General features: G+C 55.8%; 12 protein-coding genes across 12 annotated transcripts; 6 read left to right on the forward strand and 6 right to left on the reverse strand.

Annotated features, from left to right (window-relative positions):
• Positions 1 to 1,701: 1,701 nt before the first annotated feature.
• Positions 1,702 to 2,433, reverse strand: P170DRAFT_478249 (uncharacterized protein; the record flags this gene model as incomplete). The annotated part of the gene is made up of 2 exons (XM_024853543.1): positions 1,702 to 1,967; positions 2,142 to 2,433. The coding sequence occupies 2 exons, from the start codon at positions 2,431 to 2,433 to the stop codon at positions 1,702 to 1,704; spliced, it is 558 nt and encodes a 185-aa protein (XP_024702702.1).
• Positions 2,434 to 2,512: 79 nt separating this feature from the next.
• Positions 2,513 to 3,888, forward strand: P170DRAFT_388944 (NmrA/HSCARG family protein). The gene is made up of 2 exons (XM_024845855.1): positions 2,513 to 3,252; positions 3,305 to 3,888. Exons 1-2 carry the CDS (start codon positions 2,677 to 2,679, stop codon positions 3,704 to 3,706), a joined length of 978 nt encoding a protein of 325 aa, XP_024702703.1. The 5' UTR covers positions 2,513 to 2,676; the 3' UTR covers positions 3,707 to 3,888.
• Positions 3,889 to 4,108: 220 nt separating this feature from the next.
• On the forward strand, positions 4,109 to 5,485 carry P170DRAFT_439074 (uncharacterized protein). The gene has a single exon (XM_024849755.1). It carries the CDS (start codon positions 4,128 to 4,130, stop codon positions 5,112 to 5,114), a length of 987 nt encoding a protein of 328 aa, XP_024702704.1. The 5' UTR covers positions 4,109 to 4,127; the 3' UTR covers positions 5,115 to 5,485.
• Positions 5,486 to 5,609: 124 nt separating this feature from the next.
• Positions 5,610 to 6,252, forward strand: P170DRAFT_428581 (uncharacterized protein; the record flags this gene model as incomplete). The annotated part of the gene is made up of 2 exons (XM_024847850.1): positions 5,610 to 5,632; positions 5,679 to 6,252. The coding sequence occupies 2 exons, from the start codon at positions 5,610 to 5,612 to the stop codon at positions 6,250 to 6,252; spliced, it is 597 nt and encodes a 198-aa protein (XP_024702705.1).
• An 848-nt stretch (positions 6,253 to 7,100) lies between these two features.
• Positions 7,101 to 8,290, reverse strand: P170DRAFT_315312 (Zn(II)2Cys6 transcription factor domain-containing protein; the record flags this gene model as incomplete). The annotated part of the gene is made up of 4 exons (XM_024843281.1): positions 7,101 to 7,411; positions 7,463 to 7,865; positions 7,921 to 8,166; positions 8,225 to 8,290. Coding segments are annotated over 4 exons (1,026 nt in total), but the record flags the coding sequence as incomplete, so codon positions are not given.
• Positions 8,291 to 8,297: 7 nt separating this feature from the next.
• On the reverse strand, positions 8,298 to 10,438 carry P170DRAFT_240591 (Zn(II)2Cys6 transcription factor). Its single transcript, XM_024842950.1, has 2 exons — positions 10,239 to 10,438; positions 8,298 to 10,184 (listed from the first exon to the last, which is right to left on the reverse strand). Exons 1-2 carry the CDS (start codon positions 10,283 to 10,285, stop codon positions 8,531 to 8,533), a joined length of 1,701 nt encoding a protein of 566 aa, XP_024702707.1. The 5' UTR covers positions 10,286 to 10,438; the 3' UTR covers positions 8,298 to 8,530.
• A 331-nt stretch (positions 10,439 to 10,769) lies between these two features.
• P170DRAFT_428583 (uncharacterized protein) lies at positions 10,770 to 11,327 on the forward strand (the record flags this gene model as incomplete). The annotated part of the gene is made up of 1 exon (XM_024847851.1): positions 10,770 to 11,327. The coding sequence occupies one exon, from the start codon at positions 10,770 to 10,772 to the stop codon at positions 11,325 to 11,327; it is 558 nt and encodes a 185-aa protein (XP_024702708.1).
• A 347-nt stretch (positions 11,328 to 11,674) lies between these two features.
• On the reverse strand, positions 11,675 to 13,321 carry P170DRAFT_457702 (putative amino acid transporter; the record flags this gene model as incomplete). Its single annotated transcript, XM_024851735.1, has 5 exons — positions 11,675 to 12,097; positions 12,155 to 12,546; positions 12,608 to 12,799; positions 12,859 to 13,120; positions 13,187 to 13,321. 5 exons carry the CDS (start codon positions 13,319 to 13,321, stop codon positions 11,675 to 11,677), a joined length of 1,404 nt encoding a protein of 467 aa, XP_024702709.1.
• An 861-nt stretch (positions 13,322 to 14,182) lies between these two features.
• On the forward strand, positions 14,183 to 14,944 carry P170DRAFT_363600 (SDR family NAD(P)-dependent oxidoreductase; the record flags this gene model as incomplete). Its single annotated transcript, XM_024844584.1, has 1 exon — positions 14,183 to 14,944. One exon carries the CDS (start codon positions 14,183 to 14,185, stop codon positions 14,942 to 14,944), a length of 762 nt encoding a protein of 253 aa, XP_024702710.1.
• Positions 14,945 to 15,050: 106 nt separating this feature from the next.
• P170DRAFT_413328 (proline racemase family protein) lies at positions 15,051 to 16,453 on the reverse strand (the record flags this gene model as incomplete). The annotated part of the gene is made up of 1 exon (XM_024846971.1): positions 15,051 to 16,453. Exon 1 carries the CDS (start codon positions 16,104 to 16,106, stop codon positions 15,051 to 15,053), a length of 1,056 nt encoding a protein of 351 aa, XP_024702711.1. The 5' UTR covers positions 16,107 to 16,453.
• Positions 16,454 to 17,433: 980 nt separating this feature from the next.
• Positions 17,434 to 18,762, forward strand: P170DRAFT_388957 (uncharacterized protein). Its single transcript, XM_024845856.1, has 2 exons — positions 17,434 to 17,687; positions 17,751 to 18,762. The coding sequence occupies exons 1-2, from the start codon at positions 17,520 to 17,522 to the stop codon at positions 18,663 to 18,665; spliced, it is 1,083 nt and encodes a 360-aa protein (XP_024702712.1). The 5' UTR covers positions 17,434 to 17,519; the 3' UTR covers positions 18,666 to 18,762.
• A 68-nt stretch (positions 18,763 to 18,830) lies between these two features.
• Positions 18,831 to 20,784, reverse strand: P170DRAFT_439077 (uncharacterized protein). Its single transcript, XM_024849756.1, has one exon. It carries the CDS (start codon positions 20,509 to 20,511, stop codon positions 19,189 to 19,191), a length of 1,323 nt encoding a protein of 440 aa, XP_024702713.1. The 5' UTR covers positions 20,512 to 20,784; the 3' UTR covers positions 18,831 to 19,188.
• Between the last annotated feature and the right edge of the window lie 467 nt (positions 20,785 to 21,251).

Below are 21,251 nucleotides of genomic sequence, written 5' to 3' on the forward strand. Positions count from 1 at the left end.
GGAGACCCTCCTTGGTATCTTCGTGTTTTCCTCTCGGGTTACACTGGCCCAATCCTTCATCCCTCCTCCCTATTCAGGAGTCATCATCGAAAAAAGCAGTCTGGACGGCCCGGCCTGGTGCCATGGGTCGGTTCCGCCCTGAACCAATTTAATGCCCCAAATATATCACTCGTTATGGTATGGTGCCGGTGGATCACCCTTATTGGAGCATGTGCATTGTGCCATTTATACACAGGATCCTGGAAATGGGGCACGAGTCATCCTCGCGCCGTTTCTATTTTGGACGGCCGACTATTCATTCTCCCGCGAATTGCATTCGCCTCCCTCTTTAGGAAAAGACGCCGCTAAAAGAGACTTGTTATATTAATCCGAATGACTATCTCCGGCTAGAGACTCAGGGGCACCTTGCTGTCATTTCCTCCTAGCCGGCACATCGATGAGCTTGTGAGAAATGAGAATGTCCATTTCTCCGGGACCTGACCTCGACGGCTGCCCATGTGGCGGTACGGAGTAGTTCCACATCTGCCGAAGTGTTTCCATCACTAACTCCTTCACCAATCCATCTTGATACTTGACACCTTGGCTGCTGCGAGACATTCCCATTCTAAGTTCACGACCATCACAGTGACTGACCCTGAGCAAAGTAGCTATCCCGGAGGGAGCCCCGAGCATTGGGTACTCCCCCTTTCCAGCAAATCCACTCCGCTATCTGGATCCTTGTCCGTCCAAGCATTTCAGGCAGATGTTTATGGTTGACACAATCTTTGGGCAAGGGACCAATTCTCGGTCGACTTTAGACTTTCACCAGAGTGCCGGTCGCAATATCCTGGGTGGCATTTGAAGATAAGCGTGTGAATATGGTGCCGGCCAACAACCGCGTAGAATTCTAGATTGCTCTATCAACTTGACTGAAGAACACAACTTTCAGTTCTCTGAATCTTTGAGTTGCTTGATAACATTTGCGGGATTTCCGAGAGCTGGCCATTGCCAATCAGTTGGTCTTGCCCATCATGAGGGAGAGCGCTCGAGCTCATGTCGATCCACAGTCCACCGTCTATCCGGATTTTCCGATCTCCTTCCCTGATCAAAATGAACATCGCAAGAACACGGTGCACATCGTGTCGTCACTTGGACCAATGCACTCACCAATCTCAGCCCTAACCTAATGCCCACTAATTCATCCCATGCGCTTGGAGTGACGTTTCCCACGAACGTGTCATGATGTTCCCAGTGTACTTGATGACTCTACACACAGATTATCTTGCAGGCTCTACAGCGTTAGCAAATGTGGTGAATACTCCATCCTCCATGAAATCGAAGCCCAAGGCTCTACAACTCCGCTCCACTGCAAACTCAACTCCCACATCCTGTCCTCCTTCTCCGGATTAAACCATGAGCAGCATACCCGTCATCTAGGGCTGAGTATCGACCGTCCGCTTTCGAAACCTCCGTCAACTTACACCCGGCCAGATATTTCTCGCCCTGTCCTTCCAACACTACACCGACCGCAGTCCATACGGTGGTGGCTGCTCCTTATGCGGGGGTTTTTATCTGCCTCGCCACCCCGGGATCCTGCTTTCGTTCCTCAATGCTGAATTCGCCGACATATTGCTGAAGACCAGACCATGTGCCTGTGATGGAGCGAAAGCGCATACACCCCCTTTGGTCCATAGACGCGGTCAATGTAATGTAATTGGATGTTCAGATCATGGCTGTATTGGACTGACCGTAGGACAGATATGGATCGTATGGTCGATTCTCGTAGTTGATGTCCAAATCAATAGACGAGCATCGATGAGAGGCGGACGATATTTGGACGATTCTCAAGTTGGAGTCGCCCGAGCTGCTTGCCATCACGGTCGGCAAAAGCATAGCAGACAATGTGAAGTATGCAAGCTGATTCACCGCAAACTGCCGCTGGACTCCATCCGCTGTCGTTGTGTATGGCGTTGCCATGATTCCTGGGCCTGGCTGTCAATTTTAGTTCGTGACATAAATGTAGATCTGGACAGGCATTGTTGATTTAGATGTTCAATCGCGAACTTCGCTTCAGGAACTCCCGAGCTTCAGGTTCGACCGACGCGATAGAATCCATGTCAAAAATAAGGAGATGAATACCCCCTGGGCTGTCCTGTTCTCACGGATATACTTCACAGCGGACTTCCCTCGGGGATCACGGGCGGCAATGAAAACATGGGCGCTAGTCGCATACAAGGCCAGGGCGGCTTCCAGGCCAATCCCTGATGTTGCACCGGTCACTAGAGCTAATTTATCATTCCACTGGTCAATGCGACCGTTATATTGCGCGAGCTGAAGGGTCGTGCTGGCGTTACGCCCTCGAGCGGACACGAGCGGACACGAGCGGACACGAGCGGACAGAAGCGGACCTCCAGAGCGGCCTCGTCCGCTGCGGACTTGTGGGGGCGGCGTCATTTTAGCCCATGCACTCATCATGATTCATTCATTCCTTCCGTCGGCGTGTGGATGCTTGATTTGCAATCTTCTTGCGTGATGCGAATTGGGAATGATTTGTCTGACAAACCATTGATTCTTGCTTAGAAATTCAGAGTAGCGAAAATGAATATATAAAAGCCGCCATGCCGACCGGCAACAGCAGATATATCTCAACATAACTCCCTCAACACGACCAACCTCACTCCCACCTACGAGTACACAATGTCTTCCAAACTCATCGTTGTCCTCGGGGCCACCGGCAACCAAGGCGGATCGGTCATCAAGACCTTTCTCGACGACCCGGCCTGGCGTATTCGTGCCCTAACCCGGAACGCATCCTCTGCCAGCGCGCAGCGCCTTCAACAGTCCGGAGTCGAGGTGGTGCAGGCCGACCTAGACGATCCTGCGTCCCTCGAGGCAGCCTTTCAAGACGCAAATACCATCTTCGCCGTCACCGACTTCTGGAACAGCTTTGCCAGCCCCGAAAACAGGAGCAAGAAGCGCCCCGACCAGCCCATGAACGAGTGGACCTATCACTACGAGAAGCAGCAGGGCATGAATGTGTTCGACGCCGCAGCTAAGGTGCCCACGCTTGACCGGTTGATCTTCTCCAGCCTGTCCGATGTCTCGAAGCGGTCGAATGGGAAGTACAAGAACGTGATGCATTTTGATTCCAAGGCCCATGCCGCGGAGTACGGGAGGAAGACGCACCCCGAACTGTGGAAGAAGACTAGCTTGATTCAGATTGGCTGGTATATCTCCAACTTTCTGTCGCACCCGTTGCTGCAACCCCGAAAGGTAAGTTCGCTGTCCATCCTGCTAGATGCCCAATGGCTTATGTTTGTGCTAGACCGCAGAAGGAACGTACCAATTCATCAGTGGTGTACGTGGAGACGTGCATCTTCCAGTCATTGCCGCCGAAGAAGATGCCGGACCGGCGACTAGAGCGCTGGCTCTGAGCCCCCCCGGAAAGAACTTGATTGCGTATCGCGAGTGGATGACATTGAACGAATTATCTGCGATCTGGGGTCGCGTGTTGGGGGTTTCTGCTGAGGTGGTGACACTTCCAGAGGGTGAATCTATTCCTGGGGTACCGGATGAGTTGAAAGATGAGCTTCTTGATAACTGGGCTTATTTCAATGAGTTTGGTTATGAGGGACGTGGCGATCCGACAGTCATTCATCCAAGACAGGTATGTGATTCGCACATGGTCGTGAACGTCGCTAATTCGTACAGCTTGAGGTTTCTCTGAATCTGCCGACCGTAGAGGAATGGATCCGGAAGCAGGATTGGTCTGCCGTTTTGTAGATATTGCTGCAGGACAGGTGCGACCTGCAAACGCGGTGGTTTGTTGGTGGCTGGCACAGGATATTTCAGAAGCTTCGTTGTGTATCGTACATCGTACATAGTATAGAATTGAGGACTTTAGCTTGGAGACCAATTCGATCTTGTAGAGGATGTGAAGTGTGAGAGTGCTTGATTTCAAAAATGAAAAGCCAGGGGATCAATGCAGAATGCAGGTTGACTGACCGCCATTCGGACACAAGAAATGGAAGCCTGGAGCTTCCTTTCGTTGCCTACAGCCTGAATCAGAGCTCCCTATTTAACAAGAACATTCCTTAGTTTCCTCTGTTTTCAATGTATCTCCACCCAACCGACGCCAATACATCGTCATGTATCGAACACCATATCCAACATCCTCTATCGACCTCCCTAAACCGCCTATACCCTACATCCCAGGCTGGAAGTTTCCCGTCCAGTCGCATATACCACCGGCCCCGACTCTGGTCACTTATGAGTGGTACTTAAGCAGCAAAGCCGAGCGAGTCGAGAGGAACCAGCTCAGTCCTCTGGAGCGATGTGTACGCAACCCTCCATTAGAAGGACCGGAGCCGCGTGAGCCACCCCATACCTTTGAGTTGAGGATCGTTCACCCGATTAGAATCGGAGATGGGCACAATTCTCAAGTCTTCGTCGTGAAAGCCGGTGGAACCCATCCTTTGCCCGAAGACAGAACACTGGTGGCCAAGGTGTACGACCCTCTTTATCATGACGATGAGAGTGGATTTCATAGCCCATTTAAATGCATGAATCAGCACTATACCCACGAAGCCCGCGCCTACGAGATGATGTCTGAATTCCAGGGCCATCTGGTGCCCAGGTACTACGGGTCCTATACAACCGAGATCCCTGCCGGCAACTCCAGAGTGCGCACTGTCCGCTTGATCCTGATCGAATATGTCGAGGGGATTTCATTGCTCCAGGTGCACCCCAACAGCTTCTCCCAAGAGATACGCCAGCAGATCATTAAGAGCGTGATCGACTTTGACACCACGGTGATGCACCGCCAAAACATCGTCGTGCGGGATTTGAGCCCTCGCAATCTGATGATCTTGGAAACCACAGCACTCGACCCGAAAAAACACCTCGTTTTTGTTGATCTTGCGGGCGCCTTGTTTAATCGCAGACCGGATTGGCCTGGTCTTCCCAAGTGCAAATTCCTCGATCAATACATTTCACCGCTGCTGCGGTGGAGACGTTCAGAGCCCTTGGAGTTTGGGGACTGGGTTGATTGGGACTGGAAGCCCTGGATTGAGCAAGAGTATGCTCATACAGCTGACACCATCACTCAAGAGATGCGGGATGTGTACCGTGACTGAAGTTGGCACATAGTATAGGAATGGTGAACTCAGGTCGAAGGAGAGTTCAAGGGAGCATATTTTATTGAAAAAAGCCTTTGCGACTGTCAGTCTTGGGCTGTGTGGCTGGGTTGCCGTTTATCCATTTCATGGCCCAGAGTAGCTTCTAGCACGAGCTGCGTCTTCAAAGGGAGTAGAAACAACCAACTAGCCACCTGTGTAGCAAGGAGTTTGTTGATCCTCCGTTAATGCTTGGATTTGGTATCCCGACTGCCCTACGCAGAAGGTGTGGAGGATTGCATTCGCTCCATGTACTCTGTTGTTGTCACTTGATCCGACACCTTCACCTTACACTTTCCCCAATCCCTCCACCCTTGCTTCATCCTTTGTTTTACACACTCCTCAGCTGCCGATTTCTCCTACAACCGGGACTAGATCCATTCTATTTCTTCTACTGTCGGTTCCATCCAATCACGTCCCCCATCGTCATCATATCATCAAGGGTCGTACAAAGACATGGCTGACAGCATGCTACCTAAGTAAGTGAGACCCTAGTTCCTCACGCGCTCTACTAACTGCCACCAGGCCATTTTCGCAGCGCATGAAGGATTGGGCAAACAATGTCACACCAGGCTCACCGCAGGACAATAGACTGGCCAAAAGACCTTCCCGAAAGCGTTCTTACAACGAGTTCGCCGCCTCCGAGCAGGCGAGTGAGGTTTCGATGGATAGCGGGGCGACAAATAGAGGTCTCAGCACCTCCCAACGACTGAAAATCCTCCTCGAGGCAAACCTCTTCAGGCTGAGAACGTATGGGATCTACGATATGTGGCATATAGACAAAAAGCCCATGTCAGCTATGACGGAGCTGGAGAACGCGCTGTTGCTCACCAATCAAAAGGCACAGGAGGAAGTTAGAAAGAATCAGCGGTCAACGACTAACAGGGCCGCGCAATTCATGACGCAGTGGACGGCTGTTGCCCGGCATATGGCGACGGTGCGAGAAATGATGTCGGGCCAAGGGTCCATAATGCCGCAACTAGAGGAGGTGAACGTTCACCTGAGAAGGGCAACACACTGGGGCGTGGAAATCGCGTTTGTCTCGTACGGTCTACCCCTAACCCGCTCCTCCGCTGATACGTCGGGGGTACCGAGCTAACCCTTGGTCCTAGGGAAAATCCCGTGTCTGATAGGAAAGCCTTACGTGTTACGGAGGGGCAGCCTTTCAACCTGTCTCCGGAAGCGACCATGTGGATCGGTGGACTGAATCGGATCATGCGCCTGGAGACCTGGCCTGGCTTTACATACTACAACCTGAGCCCATTTGTGGGGATGTATCAGCTTACCAAGGTCTTTGAGGCCATTGCTACGCACGCTGAAACTGTCTGGTGGCCGTGGGTCGATAGGCTGATGAGGAAACTGGAGAAATAAGGCGAGATGACCGGGGTTTAAGTTCAGTCCGTCGGTCTTACATTGGTACCGCAGATATCATATCCTGTAGTCGCTGTTATGACGACCAGAACTGGTCAAAGCCAGGCAATCACCCTGCCAGTTTTGGCTGCCTGAGCTGAAATTCCACTGGATCACATTCTGAAAGCAAGCAAGCCTTTTTGACCAAATTTACAGACCTTCTCCAATTGATATCAACGCATGCAATAATTTCCACAGAACGCGATTAATGATTGATCGAATAAACAAGTAAACCAGCAATACCTGGAGCCTCAGGCATCACATCCGTTGCTCGGTTGCCTGCGGCTTAATTCGGTTTAGTGCACCTCAGAGGCGCTGTCAATTGACGGCTCAACTCTGTAGAACTGCAACCACCTCAAGCAATAAAAGCAATTCATCTCGTTCATTCTTGACTCGCCATTAAGCTAATCGAAACCATATCCGAGAAACAGCAGAGTCGGTCTGAATATCGGCAAGAAACACTCAATGAACAGACTCCCAGTCCCACCTTTTCGACAGAATTCGTCGCATCGCCTCGTTATGCCAGCCTTGACGCGCTAGATAGGTGCAAATGGCAGGACCTTCGACGAGGGTGCGGTACCGCACCCACCAGATTAGTTTACCTGCACGTTCATACCACAGGGCCAGGAGTACCAAGGCCACGGGGTCCCTTGCGCGCAGCAACTTGACAAAACAGGGCTGCATCCGGGATATAAAGACGAGGGCATGAGATCGGGACACGATGGTCTCGACGGATTCAGGATACAGCCCTTGAAGGAACTTGAAGGCTTCGCGATAGGGGTTTGTATCGACGTGCGGATGCAGCGACGACGGCCCAAGGCCACACAGCTGGTAGACGTCCGACAGAACTTCGTTATCAGGCAGCATGGACAGCTGGCGTGGGTCGCAGAAATAGCGACTGCCATCCCATCCATTCAGCCGAGGGGAGTACATGATGATATACTCATCGGACATGTCGTGAAAGAGGCTGTCGGATCGCATGGGATTGGTGAGATTCCAAAGCGCCATTTTGGTCTGACTCAGACAAAGCCAGGTCAGATCTGCCTCCTTCAGCGGCCAGCAATCCTCGACGGTCATGGCGGGGACTGAAGTGAAGGCCAAGATTCCCAGGAACGTGGCAGTGGCCCAGACTGTATCCCGGTCGTCGGCTTGGATGGGACTCGACAGTTGTCGGATGAATAGCGAGCTGCCAAGCGAGGCATGGTACAATTCACGAGTGCCCGGGGTAGTTGGAGCTCGCCGTTGCAAATATCTGTCATGGACTTCGGTAAACGCCAAGATGGCATGCATGAGGGATGGGCTCTATAGTGCTGCTGTTTAGCGTGGCTTCTCCGTCAATTGCTTGCTTGCCACTTACTCCCATGGCCCGTTGCACTAGCGGCTTTGAAGAGACGTTGATAGCAGTCTCGATTGTGCGACATTCAAATCGCATCAGTCTCGCCAGACCCTCAGCGTCCAACTCCATTGACGAGCTACCATCCGTCGCCACTAGGGCCGGCATCTTGAGTTCCTGACTTAGCTGCAAGTCTAATGACGGACCGGCGTAGTCGCAAAGTACTCCGTACGAGCGGCATTTGGCACATCTGGGCTTTGTTTCGTCACACTACCAACCGAAATGGTCAGGTCTAGATGAGCGGAAACAGAAACGAGTGCGACATTACTTTCACTCGCCGGAGCTTGCAATTCCGGCATCCGTGTCGGGACTTGTTGTGGGTGCGACGCTGTCGCCTCCAGGAGGCGCCATTCGATCCCTGCAACTCCATATTCGTTGGAGGTCCAGCGTACCATGTTAAGAGGATGCTGACCGGGTGACATCGACGTGAATATGCATTGACTGCATCCGAAGGCCCAACCCATGCTCCGGCGACGCTAAACCCGGCGTCGTATTCGGAGCCGTGTGTCAAGCGCGCCACCGGCGTAGATCTATCGTCACCACATCTGAACTCAATCAATAGGTGGCACCATGGTCACACTAAGTCAATTGTGATAAAGTGATCGGTGATCTCCAGCTCCCTTGTCGTCTCATGCCGATATCGTGCGCAAACCAATCTCCCTTGCCCAGTTTGCTCCGTCACCGCCAGGACGACATCGCAGAATCGAGCCGTCTCCACCACGTCCTCACATCCTATCTCAGTCGCAGCCGCCGCCCCCATAGCAGACCTCACTGCCTCTTCCTCCAGCCCGCTGACCCCTTGGACAAATTGAGCCATGAGGGCTGGCTCCCACATGCCCTCTTGGCAGGGATACTGGTACAAAAGCGAGATGGCTTCCTGTCGGATATCAGACTGGCGACACTTTAAGGCCGTGAGATAGAGTGCCGGGATCAAGCCAGGCTCGAGCATAAAGGTGGAGCCGGAAGGCTTTGGCGAGTTGGCAGGTGAACGAGCTGTGTCACCGATGAACCTGCGGCAGAGATCGACGATTCGTTGGAATGTGGGATTAAACTGATCGCAGGAGGCCTCCCGATCATTGTGGCAGGTGGCGAGTTGAAGGAATGCGGCATGGCATTGGAGCTCGAGCAAAACATGAGACGGGGGACCTGGGGATCCTTCTCGTATCGGGGTTGCTAGATTGAGTTGGTGGAAAATGGCCAACCAGTGGAGCAAATCGGTTTCAACTTTCTTTAAATTCGCAAACAAGGACGGGTCTCGAAACGGCTTGAGCTTCCTGATACCGGCAAACTCTACGCAGCACTGTAGGGCTGCATCTGGCTGGCGTTGTTGACACGATTCCCGACTGAGGTCCAGCAATCTCCCGCGAATGTGGTGTGCGGCGCTCTTGAGACGGTCTAGAAGGTGTCGGGCTTCTTGGGCGTCTCGAAAGGTGACCGGTAACAGAGCTTCCGGTCCAATGCCGTCCTGAGCGGACACTATCTGGAACACCGGGGCTTGCTGGCCAAAAGACGTTGAATCAATGTCTAGTCGCGCAAAGATCTCGGTCAGGTGCTCCACCCCGGTTGGCTGTTCTCGAGTGACGAGGAGGCATTGATGCTCACTGTCACTGACTCGACGAACCTGGCCGGGGATGCCTGTCAAAACGCGGAGGCCGTTTTGCAGATGCACCAACGCCCCAAGTCGGTTCCGCTGGAGCATCTCCAAATAGATAAACAGAAGGCATACAACAAGCGCGATTTCTGGGTTTTGCCGATGACTCGCAGAGTGTTCTAGTCGCCCTCGGAGATGACGGATTGCTTTTATGTACTGCGCAAGACCGAGAGTATGGTGTGACTCCATCTGCCCCTGCAGTCGCAGCGACGGGCTTTGACCGCGCGTGCTGCGGTGCATGGCTCCCACGCCGATGGCCGCATGCAGCACCGCGGCTTCTTGATGGGCTAGTTGTAGCACAAGCTGCTGCCAGAAGGCCGACACGGATGACCCCCCTGCTTCGCGGCTCGTGTACTCACAGAAAAAGACAAATCCCTGCTCTTCGGCCGGGGTGAGACGCGGAGAACACACTAACGCCGTCGACGGGGTTGTTATTGGGGACGAAGATATCCTGGGCAGCAACACACGCTTGTGATCGAGCTGAACAGCGCACACGTCATATCCGTCGCATTTCCTTCCCGTGGACAAACATCGCGTGCAGACAGGTCGTGTCTCATCACACTTTACGCGGCGGATCCTGGAGATAGTCAGCAAGCTGGTCCGGCTGCGAATTACATGACGATGTACGTGCCGACACGTCTTGCAGCCAGTCCGAGAACGGGCGCGGCTCCTGGCCATCTTTCCGGGGTGTACTGTATGATAGATGGCAGTGCAGGACGAGGAGAAGGGAATGCCTGACGGATTAATGGCGAGAGCCACTGGGAAACGGACGTCATTCTCACTACCTGCCGCTACCCCGGAGGAAGTGCGTTAGTGCCATGGTGCCTTGGCATCGGGGGCTGAGGCCAGAATCGCGCCAGTCGATTGGCCGAACAGCGAGCAGGCCAATAACAAGACGCAGAGAGATATGGTGTGCTGGCTAGGTTGATCGATGGTGTTGATATACTCCATAGCAGGGGAAGGGTCCGTCTGTTCGGATGGACAAAATCCTCCTCGCTTCCCAGCCAATAACTAGATCCTGGGACAGGAGCGAGAGATAATGAATCGCCTGACCACAGACAGGTCTCAGATATAAAATTGCAGTCAATTGCCCGGACGATGTCGTTCTGCATTCATCCTATTCTCCCCAAGTACCTGCGATAAACTGCTCACACCAGCCAACATGCCTGTCCCTATTCAGATGATTCATATCCACTATCGTGGCAAATTTCTCGACCTCCTCGATTCGGACAACCACACGCCCCTCTACCGAGTCAAAGTCGGGACGCACTCGCCGCAAATGCAAATGTTCGGTGTCGACCACACGTGCACGTCATCCAACGTTCTGAACTCAGATGCCCTCCCTGTCTGCACGGCCGCCTTCAAGGCCGTCAGCCTGCAGGTCAAACTCAAAGTCCACGGGCAGGAGGTCAAGCTGGAGCGAGAAAGTCTCCTCACGAGGACCTACAACTTCTATAGCTCCGTTGCCGGCGCGCAGCTGTCGTGGCAGAGTGATGGAGCGCTGACCGGTGACTACCAGCTGATCGCCCCTCACGGGGGTGTGGTTGCGCGCTTCCGAAACCGATTGTTTTCCAACCGGGAGGTGGGCACGTTTGAGCTCGTGGGAGACCTGGAGGATGGACTTCGCGACGAGGTGGTCATTAGCGGGTTGGCGATGCTGGCGATGGTGCAGAGTCTGAATCTGGCGGGCATGGTCTTGGTGGGAGGAGGTGTAAACTGATTTGGTCGGATTGAACGTTCATGTGGTCCCTAGATCTAGGACAACTCTCGGTTGAGATGATGGAAAGCAATAAATGTCATTTTGAGACTCTTCGAACAGCGTTAACTTGGTCACCTCTTCAGTCTCACTGGCGACGCTATATCGCATTGTCAACTTACCCTCCTCTTCTCGTACGCTACTCGACCAAAAGTGTATCCTGTCTATTTGGACCACACCAGGGTGTTGTTCATCAATGATCTACAGACATGACCCAGCCTCTTCTCGAAACTCCACATGAAAATGGCTAAGAAAATGCTATGCATTGCTCGCTAAACACAAAACTCATCACAAACATCTACTCATAAAAGCTAAACAGAATTGGAGTTATCAGCACACGACCAGACCGACGACCCACCAGCCGCATTGTAACTATTGATAATAGTCACAACGGACGCATAGGTGCCGCACACCGTGAAGAACGAGCCCAGCATGACGATAAACACGCTCCAGCATACCAGCAGCATCAGTTTCGGGGTCTTCTCGGCTCGGAATTTCCCCCAGTTGTCGTACAGCCACATGCATCCCATCGGCTGGAAGGCCATCAGGGTTCCGAGCAGTGCGCCGACGAGGGAGACGAGGTCGTCGAAGACCGGGATGGCGCTGGCGATGATGTATGCGATGACGGCGATGCCGAATGTACAGGACAGCCAGGTGCCCCAGTGGGTTATCGTGTTGGCTGTGAGGTGTCGCGAGCCACGGAGGATGGTCACGAAGATGTATTTACCAGGCAGCTGGCGGATGTCAGTACAGATACTCCTGTTGGGTATACAGGGAAGGGGGAAACCGACATGAATAACCAGCATGGTGGTTACCAGCAGCCCGGGCAATGCAAAGCCATAGCAGACCTTCTTCATCAGCACTCCGGCCGAACCCAGGGCAGGCGAGGCGATGTACGAGCCGCAGTAGCAGTACACGACGCAGCCGATGGCGATGTACACGGAGACGACAGTTCCCTGGCAGATCAACAGGGAGCGCGTGTAGTAGCGCGGATCTCGCATCTCGGAAATAATAGGGAAGAAGGCCGGGGTGCCGGCGAAAGCGAAAACCAGGCGCGACACGGCGGACATGGTTTCTACGAAGTTGCTATCGCCAATGATCTTATAGTCCGGGATCCAGACGCCTTCCTGGGGCGCAGCGGCAGGCCGATCCTGAACGCCCACGGCGATGGTGAGGATGATGACTACGGAAGGAGGTTAAGAGAGTTCGGTCGGAGCGTCGGAGAACATGCAAAGGTCACCTACTGGACGTCAGAATGCAGATGAGCCCGATCCAGGCCAGCCACGACAGGCGGCCCAGCGTTCGGATACTCCCAAAGCCAAATCCCACGACGGCGGCGATGGCCGTGAATATCGCCGTGCAGGCGCCGTGGGCGGAGACGGCGTTCAGTCCGATCGACGTGCTGAGGATTCCTGATGCCGCCACAAAGGTCCAATCTAAAGGTATGCAGAACGCGTTAGCATGTTTCTTGCCAGCAGGGAGTCTGGGAGCCTACACAAGCAAAAGGCAACGCCAAAGGCCACCCGGCCAATCTGGCCAAACATCAGCCCACCGGCGTCGTCAATTCCATAGACCTCGCGGTGCCGAAGCTTGAAGACGCCGATGATATAGTCCGACCAGGTGGTGGTGATGGCAATACCACACAGCGTGATGATCCCAGGCACGATGCCCAACGCGTCGAAGGCACTAGGGATAGAGAGCACACCCAGTCCGATCTGGGTTTTCATCATGAGGGCCACCGTGCCCAACCATCCGACCTAGAGGAGGCAAGGAATCAGATATCGGCGTGGATCTGCGAAAATGCAGCCTGCAGGACAACGTACATCGCGGAAATTAGGCCCGTCCTCCGTGATCTCTCCGAAGACGGCATCGTGAGCATAGGTGGGATCCTCCTGGATTTCACCGTGCATCGGCAAGGGGTAGGGGGGGGACTCTTCGTCGGGCTTCGTCTTGTTCATGATGGGCATGCACGGACAAGGGACAACACTGGACCTGGATTAGGCCGAATTGGGGAGGGTGGGGAGTTATAAGGACCGCCCTTTCCGGCCCGTGTGTCCTCGATGAGATAGAGGACTGGTGTGCATCTTGAATTGCTGCTGCCCGGAAGACTGCGGCTGTGATTTGTTCGCACGGCGGATTTCCGTGTGTCAGTTATCGGACTTGCCCCTATCTCCACAGCCAGGCAGCGGGGTTAGCAGAGCAGAGTGGAAACCGGGGTAACGCTAGAGCTCGTCTGTATGCATCATGGCATCACTCGGGAGGCCTCCCGGTGGTGATAAAATGTCTGCGCGGTGATCGGCTCGGGAAGCCATCCGCGTCTGTCTCTCGCGATGCGGGGGAAACGTCATGTCTGGCCTGTTCGGAGGGGCTGGGCATGAAGGGAACGCCTCATTGGCTTTTGAAATCCTCCATGGCTCGTAGAACATGCTTTCTGGTAACTGCTAGAGGGTTTGGGGTGGTTCGAAGTGCGGTCATATATGGGGTCTCTGGAGTATGGACGAAGATCTGCCGGCAGCCCTTCCGGTCTCCCCAGATCTGGGGTTAACATCCACAAGATTGTGATTCACAGATAGAGAATTATTGACCGGGTAAGTCGGCTTCCGCTCTGGAAGTCGGAAAAACCGTCTTTCACCCTCTGACAGGATGGAGCCTGCAGAAGCATCGGGCACGCCTCCTATCACGGACCCACCTTCCAATGCAGCACAGCAGAATCGCTTATCTACTACGCTCATTTTCTGTCATGGCAGACTTTTCCAGATTTATTGAATTCTGCTATCAGCTTACTATCCATCATTACTCTCCCCACCCTCAAACCCGTCATGTCGCTCCAGGGTAAGAATGCAATCGTAACCGGAGGCTCCCGCGGAATCGGCAAAGGCATTGTTCTCGAGCTGGCCAGCCGCGGTGCCAACGTCCTCCTCACCTACCAAAGCTCTCGCAGCCAGGCCGACGAGGTTGTGGAACGGGCACGACAGTCCGGGGTCGACGCTTTTGCCGTGGTGGCCAGTGGGGGCGATCTATCAGCGCCAACGACGGTGGTGGACGCCGCGGTGGCGCGATGGGGGCAGGTCGATATCATCGTCAACAACGCCGGCACGCGCGAGGACTACGACTTCGAGGCCATGACGTCGGATGCCTGGGAGCGCCAGTTTAACGCCAACGTGCGCTTTCCGACCTTCCTGATCCAGGCGGCCACTCGTCACTTTGGGCCGGCGCCGCGCATCGTCAACTTCTCCAGCAGCTACGCGCATGACGGCCATGCCGGCTGTCTGGCCTACGTGGGATGCAAAGGCGCCATCGAGAGCCTGACGCGCTCGCTGGCACGGGAATTGGGACATAAATATAACGCCACCGTCAACTGCGTGTGCCCGGGTCCTGTGGCCACGGAGCTCTGGCAGCAGAGTCTTCAGGACCCCGAGACGGCCAAGGAGTGGGATTCGATCATTAAAACGACCCCGGCAGCGCCACGAGTGGCCGAGGTGGACGATATCGCGCAGATCGTGGGTTTTCTGTCGGAGGAGAGAAGTCGATGGATCACAGGGATGGTGGTGAACGCCAATGGTGGACTGATGTTCAACTGAGGAGCTTTTAGGGCACGGATTAGGCCAGTGCTATATAGACGCATGTTTACATCAACCAACTCGGAGTCAAATTCAAAACTTCCCGCGGAAAAAGGCGGCTTCATTTCTATGTATGCTCAACTGCCTCCGATACATGCCACTGATCTCCCACCCGGAATCCTCGAGGGAAAGGATCTGTCGGATCCAACACCATCTGCTTGAACCCCGTAATCCAGGCGCTTCCCTTCACCGTCGGAAGCACCGCATCGTAGCCCCCCACGCGCGTCGTGCCTCGAATATGACATTCAAACGAGCTGTCGATGATGCTGCGGTGATCGAACTTCTCCCCCACGGCCAGCTGGCCTCGCGCATGCATAACCGCCATCCTGGCCGAGCTGCCCGTGCCGCAGGGACAGCGATCGAAGCGTCCTGGAGAAACAACCACCGTATTCACCGCCACCTTCTTTCCCGCGGAATCCTCCTGCAGCGGGTCGGTAAACTCCAGGATGCTGACGCCGCGGATTTGCGGGTTTTCCGGGTGCACGGGGGTGAACGCGCGTTGGACGGCCTGCTTGATCCTCTCGCCCACCTCGATGAGCCTGGGTCCGTCTTGATTGCGGATGCGCAGGCCGACGGACGCTGCGTCGACGATGGCATAAATCATGCCACCCCAGGCGATGTCGACCGAGACCGTCCCCAGCCCCGGGACCTCCACGCGATAGTCCAGGGCGAAGACAAACGACGGCACGTTATCGAACGCCACCGCTTTACACTTGCCATTCTCGCAGTCCGCGGTGACGGAGACCGGCCCGGCAGCCGTGTCCAGCAGGATAGTCGTCGTCGGCTCGCTCATCTTCACCATGCCCGTCTCCAGCAGGACGGTGGCCGTACAGATGGTGTTCCCGCCGGACATGGGCGGATATTCCTCACTTTCCATGATGAGGAAGCCGGCGTCGGCAAGGGGATCGCAGGGCGGCAGCACGAGATTCATACACATGGCTGGGCGGCCTCGCGGCTCGTTCAGCATCTGCTGGCGAATGTGGTCGGCGTGATCCCGGAAGTAAACCAGTTTGTCGTACATGGTGGAGCAGCCGGGGGGGTTCAGCACGCCGCCGACGATGACATCGCCTACTTCGCCGGCGCAGTGGCAGCCCACCACGTTGATCATTTGGTTGAAGTGCATGTTGGTATAGATGGAATGATGAACTGACTATCCTGAGGTCCTGATAGGGCTTGTCCGTGGTCTATATCGTCAGCGTCCAGGAGGTCTACATCCGCTGGGAACAGATATAGGCCTTCAGGACCCATATACTGCGGCTCGGATATCCGTAGGCCTGCAGGTGGAATGGCAGTTCATCGGCAACGTTGCCGGTCTGGTCGACGATAGTGCGGCCCCTGAACCGTAGGGGCATCCAGCTGGCCTCTGGTCCATGACCCCCCTGCATAAAGCAATTCATTGTTCTCCCAGGAATAACAACAGTTCCATCACTGGCTGGCGACTGCAAGACGACTGGCTAGTGGTTGCAGCCATCTGGTTCATCGCATTTCGCGTCCGAACCGACCGAAAGTCATTAGTCACTCTCGTTCAGCGGGGATATTCTTTTTTTTTTTTTTTTTTTTTTTTCTGTCCTATTCTTTTATTTTTAGCAGGAATGGAGAAGGAATAGATGACAGGAAAAAAGAAAGAATCATTCCGTGGTTGAACTGATGCACTCACGGCCCCGACTAACTCTGTCCACTCTCGGCAGCCATCGCTAAACGGACATTTGGCTTCATTCCAAGCCATTCCTGAATGATAGGATCTGTTCTATTCGGCATCGCTAGAGCAAGTATTAGTGGAACTCTATGCTAAAAGCCAAAGATATCACGTGTCCATTGACACGGCTTTTTGGAGCTTGGGTGTTGCCTGCGCAGAAGAGCGTCCGTTCACGTATAACAACCATGGCCACTGGCAAAGACCATCTCAGAAAAAGATCAACGGATCTCAAGCAATATCCGGGTGTTTTCATGTGACAAAAGCCATCATCTCCCCGGACTGCAACTAAACAGGACAGCTGTCCGAACTCCTGTTCAGCCGGGCGATTTGCCTCGCCCTTTCCGACATGGCCATTGCATTCATTGCCTGTCAGCCTGGTACGATGCATATCGCATTATTGCCGACCGATCGTTAATTCAGCCGCGGATTGACGTCCTCGTGCAAGTTTCGAGCCGGTGGAGCAGGACAGACAACTTCCTCGTCGCCGATCGACCCACGGCGGGTGGCGTGGGGGCAGGAAATTCTTGACCACTTTATATCGGGTCTCAGGGCCATTATTGCCAGGTGGACTTAACTCTGGGGCACCGGCAGAAGCTTAGGTCCCTACGGTCTCTCGGTATCCCTGCTCTCTGCCCCTGCATCGCCGCTCTTCCCACCAGGGAGGGGGCCGTCTTCCACCAGGGGGGGCCCGAGGCCACTGCTTGGGGGCCAGCTGTGAGACCACATGGGAGGTGCATGCGAGCTGCGTTGCTTTTGCTTGATAAGCCTGTTTATCCCCGTCGCATACGTCGCCCGTGCATCCTCGAGGGACGGCATCCAGACTGCATTCCTCTGTCAACCATGGGCCTTCATGTGCCTCCCGGCACGCCCGACCGAGGGCCTGGTCTTGAGACCTTGCTCATTATTCTGATCGTGCTCACTACGCTGATGACGCTGGTTCGCATCGTGTCCAAGTTTGTAACGCGGCAGGACTGGTGGTGGGACGACCTCTTCGCCCTCCTCGCGCTGGTGTGTATTGCCCATTGCTCAGAGGATAGCGATCGAATCCAGCTAACCTCAATTCTCGTCCAGCCGGTTCAGCTGACCATGCTGGCGCTTCTCCTCGCCTGGAGAAACATCGGATTGGGACTTCCCATGGAGGTGGTGGCCGCCATCAATCCCGCCCATCTCGTGCAAGGGGGGAAATACTTCTACGTGGCCGTCTTCTTCTTCGACGCCTCCATCAGCTTCCCCAAGATGTCCGCCATCTTCTTCTACGCGCGCGTCTTCCGCTCGAACGACCGCGCCCTCCGCATCCATCTCTGGGTCGCCGGCAGCCTGGTCACCGGCTGGTTCGTCTCGTCATACCTCACCACCATCTTCCAGTGCACGCCCATCCCCAAGGCCTGGAACACCACCCTGCCGGGCAAGTGCATCGACCAGTACCAGTGGTACCTGGGCACCGCCGTGCTGTCGTGTCTGACGGACTTCTACATCCTGCTGCTGCCCATCCGCCGCATCTGGGCCCTGCAGATGAGCCGGCGCCGGCGCGCCTACCTCCTGGCCGCCTTCTTCCTCACCTACTCGGTCATCCTGTTGTCCTGCGGGCGCCTGGCCGCCACCGTGCAGGTGGTGCCGAAGCTGAACACCAACATCACCTGGGAGATGCCCATCTACATGTACTGGGCCGGCCTGGAAGCCTCCATCTCCATCGTCTGCGTCAACGTGCCGCCCGCCACGGCGCTGGCCAAACGCCTGCTGGGCGCCGCCTGGCCGCTGGGCAGCACCGGCCAATCCAAGTCCAGGTCCGGCACGTTCGGCCACGGCAGCGCCTTCTCCAAGGGTGGCGCCGCCGTCTCCAGCGCGCCGACAGGCCGCGATAGTCTCGACGAGTTGGTGCCAGCCGCCGGGGTCGCGAATAGCCCGGAAGCCTCGCGCGACCGCTTGGGCATTCCCCTCAGCAGCATCCGGGTCCAGACGGACATTCGCGTGGACTCGCCGGCCTGATTAGGCGAGGGTGGGTCGGCGTTGCGCATGGGTCTTTTTGTGGCGTCAGATGCGTCCGGAGTATATAGAGAGTCGCATTGGGGGCCGGAAATACGGCGGGCCTCCGGTCTAGTGTGAATCTCGGCGTACGAATCATAGAATGTTAGCTTGGGTTCTTTCGTGGCGCTTTAGTTGATTGGTGCTAATTCTATCGACGGCGTCGGGTCCGTTTGATGATCCCTGATCGACGTCAAACCGCCTACGTCTCACTACTCCTTCGTATACTCCGTATGGTTGGGGGTCGTCCGTAGGCTCCACTGCAGCCCCACACAGCAGCAGACATGCAGCGGGGAAATGATGATGGGCGGTGGTGTCGAGCGCTGTCTGACCCCTTGAACCATGTCCATGTCTGCCCCTATCGACTTTCCCTCTTGACCAGACAGAGGACTCTTGCCGAGGCTCTACGGGTCCCTCGGACCGGAGGAGGAGGGTTCGAAATTCAGTAGAATCATAGCATCGCATTCGGTCTTCAAACTAACCCCCCTCATGCCACCAGTTCCTCCAGCAGAATCCTCTGCATCTCGTCAAGATACCTCTCGATCTGAGACCGATCCTCGTACGCATCATTGAAACTATACACCAGCCGCAGCTGGTCCCGGAAGGTGTAGAACAGGATCATGCTCATGCCCAGAATGATATCGACTCCCACCCGGAGGTCCTGCACCGTGGCGACCTCCCCGTAGCTCTGCTGCAGGTGGCGCTCCGCCACGCCCAAACTACTGACCAGCGCATCGCGAGACACCGGCTTGGTCAAAAACTCGGGGGTCTGCACGATCTCCTGCAGCGTGCGCGTCAGGGAGCCGCTGGCTTCGCGGTCGTCGGTTTCCTTGTATCCCGACTTGTAGAAACTATCCAGCGTCTGCGCCAGCTCCTCGAACTCCGTCGGTTTCTCCAGCAGCACCGGTAGAATGGAGTAGTACATCGCCGCGGCATACTGGCTCGTTCCGTAGGGCTCGCGCAGGAACGGCCGGAAGTTGAACTGCGACACGGTCACGTACCGCGACGAGCCCTCCGGGTCGGCGTATTTGGCGATGGCTCGCACGTACGCCGCATGCAGCGCGGCCGTGACGCTGAGGCCTTTCTGCTTGCACGCCTGCACCACCGCGGCGCTGGTGCGCGCCGGAAACACCCGTTCGGCGAACTGCGCCGCCCCCGCGGGAACCTTGCCCACCTGCGACACGGGGCCTAGACCCGGCAGCCCGTCGATGAACTCGGTGGCCAGCGCGCGCCCCTTCTCGGCGATCGCTTGGCGCGGTAGCTCCGGGTCGCCCAGGGCCTCTTCCAGGGGGGGTGGCAGTCGCGCCGGCTCGTCGCCGAAGGACACGGTCCGGGGCGATGCCAGCGCGCTGAGGTAGCTGTGGCAGAGGAGGAGCATACCCACGCCGTCGAGGGTGTGGTGGTGGGCGCGCAGCACGAGCTCGGAGGACCGCGGCACGTAGTACAGCGTCGCCGAGCGGATGGGACCGACGCCGCGGTAGAGCTCGTCGGCGTCGGCGGCGGACGACACGATGAAGGTCTCGGCCAGCCAGGCCTGCAGGGCGGTCTCGTCGGGCACCTCGTAGACCTTGTTCATGCCTTCGACGCGCGTGGCGATTTGCGGTTGCTCGTGACGCAGCTGCGTCCAGGCCTGTCGGAGAGAGGCCTCGGCATCCGACAGCTTCAGATCAACCTTCAGGCGGGAGGAGATGATGTAGTGCTCGCGGCCCTGGCAGAGGGAGGCAGAGAGCCCGCCAGAGAGTACGAAGTAGCCCTCCATGCCGTTGCTGGGACGCTCCCAGCGATTCTCGGCGACCTGTAACCAGCCCATCGTGGTGTCGATGCGTACAATCGAATTGCCGGGGCTCGGGAAACAACGATTCCAGGAAGAGTCTCAGTCTCTGACGGGGATCTGAGGGTGGATGGAATCAATGGCTTCCGGTGCCATGCGTTCGGTCAGGGCCATTTGTATACTCCATGGCACAGCCCCCACGACTCGCTGTGTCCGTGGATGGGCAAATCTCCAGGGGTCTCGATGCAATCGTCCGAGAACAGGCCATCGACGGTGGGGGCCAAATGGCTGCCCCTGTCGATTGTAGTCCGGAGTATTGCGTAGTCGCAGTCGTACAGACACAGAAAGTCAGAAACTCCGGCGTCAGCACTAACGGATTAGCGCCTGAGGCCGGCGGCATGACTCAGCGGCTCCTCGTTCTCTCTCTCTCTCTCTCTCTCTCTCTCTCTCTCTCTCTCTCCCTCTCTCTTCTTCTGTCTCTCGATTTCTTCTCTCTCCCGTCTTTCATCCAACATCCAACCAACCAACTCCACCTATCATCGATTCGCTCGACTTTCTCATCCCCACCGCAATTGGCCCCGTCAGCCACCATCGTCTCCACCAGGTCGAGATCCATCCGGGGCCAAAGCCTTGCCAAGAACTGCACCGTGCTCGACCAGGGCCCCGCTGCCAGATGGTCCGTCGCGTCGATCGAGGTCGACGAACTGCACTGCCGAGAGTCGCAGGAGAACGGATGACCCTGCTCCTCCAACGGCCCCTTCGCTGGCTTGGTTGGCTCG

This window comes from Aspergillus steynii (assembly GCF_002849105.1).
Source record: "Aspergillus steynii IBT 23096 chromosome Unknown P170scaffold_6, whole genome shotgun sequence".
NCBI lineage: Eukaryota > Fungi > Ascomycota > Eurotiomycetes > Eurotiales > Aspergillaceae > Aspergillus > Aspergillus steynii.